The sequence below is a fragment of the Leuresthes tenuis genome, unplaced genomic scaffold (assembly GCF_036924035.1).
Source record: "Leuresthes tenuis unplaced genomic scaffold, fLeuTen1.0.hap1 SCAF_10, whole genome shotgun sequence".
Taxonomy (NCBI): domain Eukaryota; kingdom Metazoa; phylum Chordata; class Actinopteri; order Atheriniformes; family Atherinopsidae; genus Leuresthes; species Leuresthes tenuis.
Genome location: NW_027325364.1, coordinates 7,338,894 through 7,344,893, shown reverse-complemented (window position 1 = coordinate 7,344,893; position 6,000 = coordinate 7,338,894). Strand labels below are relative to the sequence as shown.

Sequence of the window (6,000 nt, the reverse complement as noted above, 5' to 3'; positions counted from 1 at the left end):
TAGGACCTTTATCGTGTGAATTGAGGTATTTCTGTCCTTGGCCTTTCACCTCCTGTGTGGAAAAGACAAAGTTGAGGCAGTGAATATTTCTGCTCTGAGGATCAACAAAGTGTTACATTTCACTGACTTACAGTTAGTGTTTTCATGCGTTAGTCTTAGCTCTGAATCCATAATACATCCTCCACAGTGCAATCACCAATACCAAACATTACAGAGCACTCTAGTGGTCACATTTTGGTATTGCTCAAAATAAATGACACAAAACTCATTTTTCTGTAGGTCAACTTGTCTATTTAATATATAAAATACGGTAAAACATACGCAAAAAGGGGAGCAGGGTAATAGGGGACCAATGGATACTTTGGTACAATAACAAACACTTTTTTGTAAAAGCAGTATAGAATTTGTAATAACATATCAGTGCATACTTTATTTATGAAAATATACACAAATTGTATATCATTCTCCAAAACAACAAAAAAATTATCTTTACAACAAAAAAGCTGACTAGCCGAACACAATATATTAGCTATAATTTACTTAAAACTTTTTCTTCAATTTCTTTCTTTTTTTTAAATGTAATCCTGTGTGATGTGTAGTTGTGTCAATATTACATTTGATTTCCTACAACATGATTGACTGTTCTCTTGTTTCAAAACGGCCATGCATTGACATCATCGTGTCTGGTCAGAAATAAGTTAGACGTGTCACGCTGCCCCTCCCCACCCCCCCTCCATGTTTCCATGTGCGGACTGAGAGGTTTGTACATTGGCCTTAAAAGTTGCAGCATTGAAGCAGTTTAGTCGCAGTCGACTCGTTCGACGCCTCCGTCCACAGCCACACGTGTACTAATATCACTACGCTTGTGTTGTTTCATATCATAAAAATCGTGCAACATTAGTAACACCCTTTTTTTTAAAGAAAACAAACCCCAAGAAGAGAAAACAAAAAATATATTTATAGGATATTTTCATATCATAAAATAAAGTCAAATTCCAAATAAAACAAGAATGTCTAACCTACACAAAGAAACGCAGAGTTCTATATCATCATGACATCAACCATCAGTAAAGGCTGTGGTAATGATGATAAAAATAGCAATAATAATATCAATTCTTAGAGAACAATTAAAACAGACTGTCACCAGCACAACTTAACACTGGAAAGTGAGTGAAACTTCTAAACATCATTATACAGGAGCATGTATCGCTTTTTCAGGGGCGGGGTGGAGCAAGTTTCTCAGCACGATTGTCTTTCTGTTTTGTGATTACAGCGACCCCTGGTGTTGTTCTTCGGAACATGCCATGTCTATCTCCCACTCGCTAACAAGCTAAACTCCCCTGAGACCTGTCACAAAGGCTGCCACTTGGTTTATTTTTGGACAAACCTATGACTTGCACTCTCAAGTTCGGGGGGGGGGGGGGGGGGGGGGGGGGTCGAGTTTAATTTCTTTAAAATTTGTTCGAAGCTTAGGGTCCAACAGTCCCAACAGTCAAAGTTTTTACACTCGTGGAATTAATGTTCACTCTGCCACGCGCTCAGAAAAGAAGCATCGACACTGAGACTTGTCACAGAGAGGATGAGTGCGAGTGAGCGACAGACGGAGATAAAGAAAATGAAAAATCACTGATGAACTGCGGAGAGTAGGAGAGTGAGAGTGGGAGGCTCTTTCCCATAGAAATGAACCCATAATAATTCAATTCCATCTCAGCACTGACACTCGCGCTTTCTGGACGGAGCAAACGGAAGAGGGTTATGAAACGTGTATGCATGTGTGTGTAGTGGCGTTCCAAGATTAAGCCTCAAGAGAGGAAAAAAAACAAAACTGAGTGATTGACAGGGGTGAGCGGGAGGTGACGAGAGCCTGTCCATGAGGATGTTGTGGATGGATATGGTAAAACCCAAAGTCGACAAATCTGCGTTGGATTTGGGAGGTAGTCATTAAAAGATCAAGAATCATTCTGAAACCTCCAGCTTAATGACAAACAATACCCAAACTCTGCCAGTGCTTTTCACAAGCAAATGGACGGAGGAAGAGATTGCTTTTGAGGAAAAATTAGTACATGAACTTACACTTTTGACCGCCACTTTAAAAATCTACCAACTAAACCCTAAAATCACCATTTGACACTTTAATTGAGTACAAAAATGACATCCTTCACATTTCTTTTTCCTTTAAAGTCTTTTTAACTCTCTTAATATAAAAGTACAGCCAACCAGTGACAGGAGAACGAGAGTCCCTTAAATATAGATACATGGCTTTTAATAAGAGAAAAATGTAACCTTCTAAAAACAAAAAAAGGGGCATCCTTGGCTCGCCTAATCTTTTTCAATATGTAGGTGTGTGTATGTGTGTGTGCGCTCAAGAGTTTGATTACTAGGTTTGTCACAGTTTTTAAATTAAACTGCAAATACTCAACACTATGATATTCCCTAAAAACACCCAGTGAGGAGTCGTGGTCATGACCATGTGATGCTGAACTGGCAAGCTAAATCAGGGTCTCCACCTCTTAAATGATCTTTCACTTTTAATCATTTTTTCGGTGGAGCTGGTGCTGAATGTAAAGGATGAAGATTATAAATTTGGGTGACTGTTTTATAATAATAAAAATAAATAAAAAACACAATAATCAATAATCAGTAATTTATCTAATTATCAATCAATTATATTTTGGTGCTACTGAAAAAAAGAATGAGCCCATTTGAGGCTCAAGCTTAAATTTTCCAAATTTCCACATTACTGTCTTAATTACTTAAACAAAGTTTAGAATTTAGGTGAACAATAGTTAGATTGTATCTTAAAATTATTTATTCTTTTTGCCTAAATGTTTAAAATGTGTGTGTTTTTTTCCATCAACAAACTAAATTCATTTTCAAAAAAGCTGTTGATGCAGAGTAACAAATTAACTTAATTAAACTAAAACAAAACCGGATTAAATATAAAGTTAAAATCTTATTTGTATCTGATTATCAGACAATTTTCTACCAACCCGGGTGTATCAGTCTGACCCTTGTGAGTATGTTCGATGTGTGTTCGTGTTTGTCTGTGGGTCAGGTGTGTGAAGGTGTCAGAGGTGGCAGTTTAGGTAAAGTGCGCTCCATCAGTGACAGAGTCCTAACCATTTTTCACTCAACAACAGTCTGAGTCACCATGGCTTCCCTTTCTGCATCAACAGCACCCTCTCTTGGCTCGTCCACACATTACACTTTATATACACGCATAAATAACATTTTAAAAAACAGACGATCCACTGAGAATCAACGTTTGCTTTTTCCTGTTTCGTTAAGGGACATCCTGCCGAATATAGAGTTTATATATATATACAATCCCTGTCGTCACTTGTAGTCTGTTGCCCCAGATGCAGAGCTGCTCTTGCAACTGCCTGAAGCTGTGTAAATATATACTTGTATATGACCTATTTTTCAACCTTCAAAACACCTTATCCTTGTCACACAAAAGCCACAAAGGTTACAGATTGCTTATATACATGGTACCCCACAACCCCCCTCCCCCTTTGAACATCAGCTATCACAAAAATAATTTTAGCTGTATGCAATGCAGGTGTGTGTTTAAGGATGAAATCGAGAGCGAGCATTTGTCCAAATCACTTACTGGAAAAAAGACAAAGAAAATAAAAGAAAACAAACAAACGAAAAAAACCCCAACAACAATCAGTTGAGGTAACAAACCCGTATACACACACACACACACACACACACACACACACACACACACACAAACCAAACACACACGTCTTTCTCAGCGTCTGCAGTCGACACGATATGGGTGAATCGAGGAGTATCTGTCATGTGTCGTTGAGCTATTGCAGCTCATCCCTGATTCAAAGAAAAGCAGTCTTTTATCTCGACAACAAATCATGTCCCTCGTTTTACAGCTAGTCTGCATGGTTCTGACTAAATGACGACCCGGGGGTCATCACTCTTGTACAGGGCCAAAGCATAGACCTGTTGATGGAGCCGCCGGCTCGGCTCTAGAGGGAGCCAGTTTTTTCTTTTAGTGTCTTCATATTCAAAACCGAAATGATTCCAAACTCTAAACAGTCAACACAGAAAGACAAAATTCTACACTTTAGAGAGAGAAAAACCGCCCAGGCTCTTAGAGAAGAAACAAGAATCTAGAGAGATACCAATACAACTGTGGACGGGCCGATGTGTACAAAAATGTGGACTCATTTAGTAGCACTGTTTTAATACAGTGCTGTCATTTTTGATCAAAACCTTCAGAGGATTTACAGACAGTGAGGACATGAGGGTGGGTGATCACCACCAACCACAAACCAAAAGCGAGGCATGCTAAGAAACCAAGTCTGTGTTCTGCCAACAGATGCTGCAACTGTCAGCGTGTCAGGTAGAAGTCCACGGGGGCCAGATTTTGGCCTGAATAAAAACTCAATCACTTCTATTCTGAATAAAGTCCAACATAATAATTATTTTGATGAGTAATCCCTGGTTTGGTAGCTGAACCCATTGGGAGTTTCATATGTGTGAGTTTGAGTTCAAATGTGAATGCACATTGCCATACAAGTGAGCGTCAGTGTCCACACGTGCCACATGAGTGTGTTTGCATGCTTGTGTTGTGTACGAATGTGTTTCCTGTGTGGACAGTAGGTAACTGGTTTGACGGTGATTATATTATATGTGTGTGTGTGTGTGTGTGTGTGTGTGCAAGAGGGAGATCTGGGGTGTCGGGGCGGGAGGGAGCATGTACACAAGCCACAAGTACACATCTCCGTCCTCCATCTGTCCATCCCTCTCTTCTCATTTATCTCTTTATGTGACCCAGGTATCTAATCTCATTCTTTTGACGTTTGTCCCGTCCTGTTCTTGAGGCTCAGCTGAAGAGGGCCGCAGGAGAACCATGGTGGGCTGTTGGGCTCCAGCGCCAACCTGGTGGTGGAAGTCCGGACCACCGCCTCGACCCTCGTCCCGGTCGCTGCCTTCATATGAGCTGCCGTTGCTGCTGAGGCTGTCGACGGGCGAGCGGCCTTGGCCTCCTGCTTCTAAACGCAGGGTACCTGGGTAGGCAACTGACACCAGACCTTGTCCTTGGACTTGACCCACTCCACCCCCTCCTATACCACCGATGGAGCTGGGAGTGTTGCGATCACGGTTTGGTGAGACAGGCTCGGACTTGATGTTGACATTGGGGTTTGTGTTGACTGTCAGTGCGGCGCTCTGAGGCACTGGGCCCACTGGCCTGGAGAGACAGAAGAGGTGAGAAAAGGAGGTGTGACAACATGTAGCGGCAAAACTTTGTGTATTATCTTTGAACATAACGTGGGAGCAAAGCCTCATTAGACAAACATTTGCAGTGATGAAACAAAGAGTTCAGCCATCACTGTAAAAAAAATTCAAAGTCTGGTAAAAAAAATTCACTGCAATGTTTAGATAAACATATACTGGATGTGTAAAAGGAAAAGCTAACCAGTTGCAAATACAAAAACCCAAGACATCCAGGCAATGTGATAAACCAGGCAAATTTTGACTTGGCAAACCTTAGCACACGAAGAGCAAAGACACACAGGACACCTAAGACCACATTTGAGGCCACAAAAGCACAATCCATAAGCCATGCAGCCCAAACATTGTTGCATCTGAGATTCTATTGACTGAATAGGAGCATCAATGTTGACTTAATTTTGGTTGTGTTCCATTATGTCCTCTGGAAACAAGTTCCACTTGGCTTCTATTTAGGGGCCTTGTTGACACAAAATATATAAAAAACTGTTCCCTTAACTAGTTATTATTGGACTCTACTCTTTACAAGGAGACCTCAAAAGACGTTCTGGATGATTTAATGAGAGGTTTGTTCAGGGGCGGTTCTGATTACTAACACCACTGCTCTAGAAAACATAAATAAATTACATTTGTGCAAGTTTGTGATTTTAGATGCAGATAAATATACTCCAAACAGCACAGTTCAAGCAGTTACTCCATGAGCTAAAAGGCTTAGGTGCAAAAACACAACAAAAGGGGGTT

The 6,000-nt window shown here is 40.6% G+C and overlaps 1 protein-coding gene across 9 annotated transcripts in view; it reads right to left on the bottom strand.

Moving 5' to 3' along the window:
* Positions 1–4,329: 4,329 nt before the first annotated feature.
* The window catches only part of mef2d (myocyte enhancer factor 2d), a 94,702-nt gene continuing 93,031 nt past the window's right edge, over positions 4,330–6,000 (bottom strand). For all 9 annotated transcript variants that reach the window (XM_072393756.1, XM_072393758.1, XM_072393762.1 and 6 more), the window contains one exon: positions 4,330–5,218. In XM_072393756.1, the coding sequence (XP_072249857.1) occupies positions 4,792–5,218 (427 nt within the window). In that variant the 3' untranslated portion in view covers positions 4,330–4,791. The remainder of the gene's footprint in view (positions 5,219–6,000) is intronic.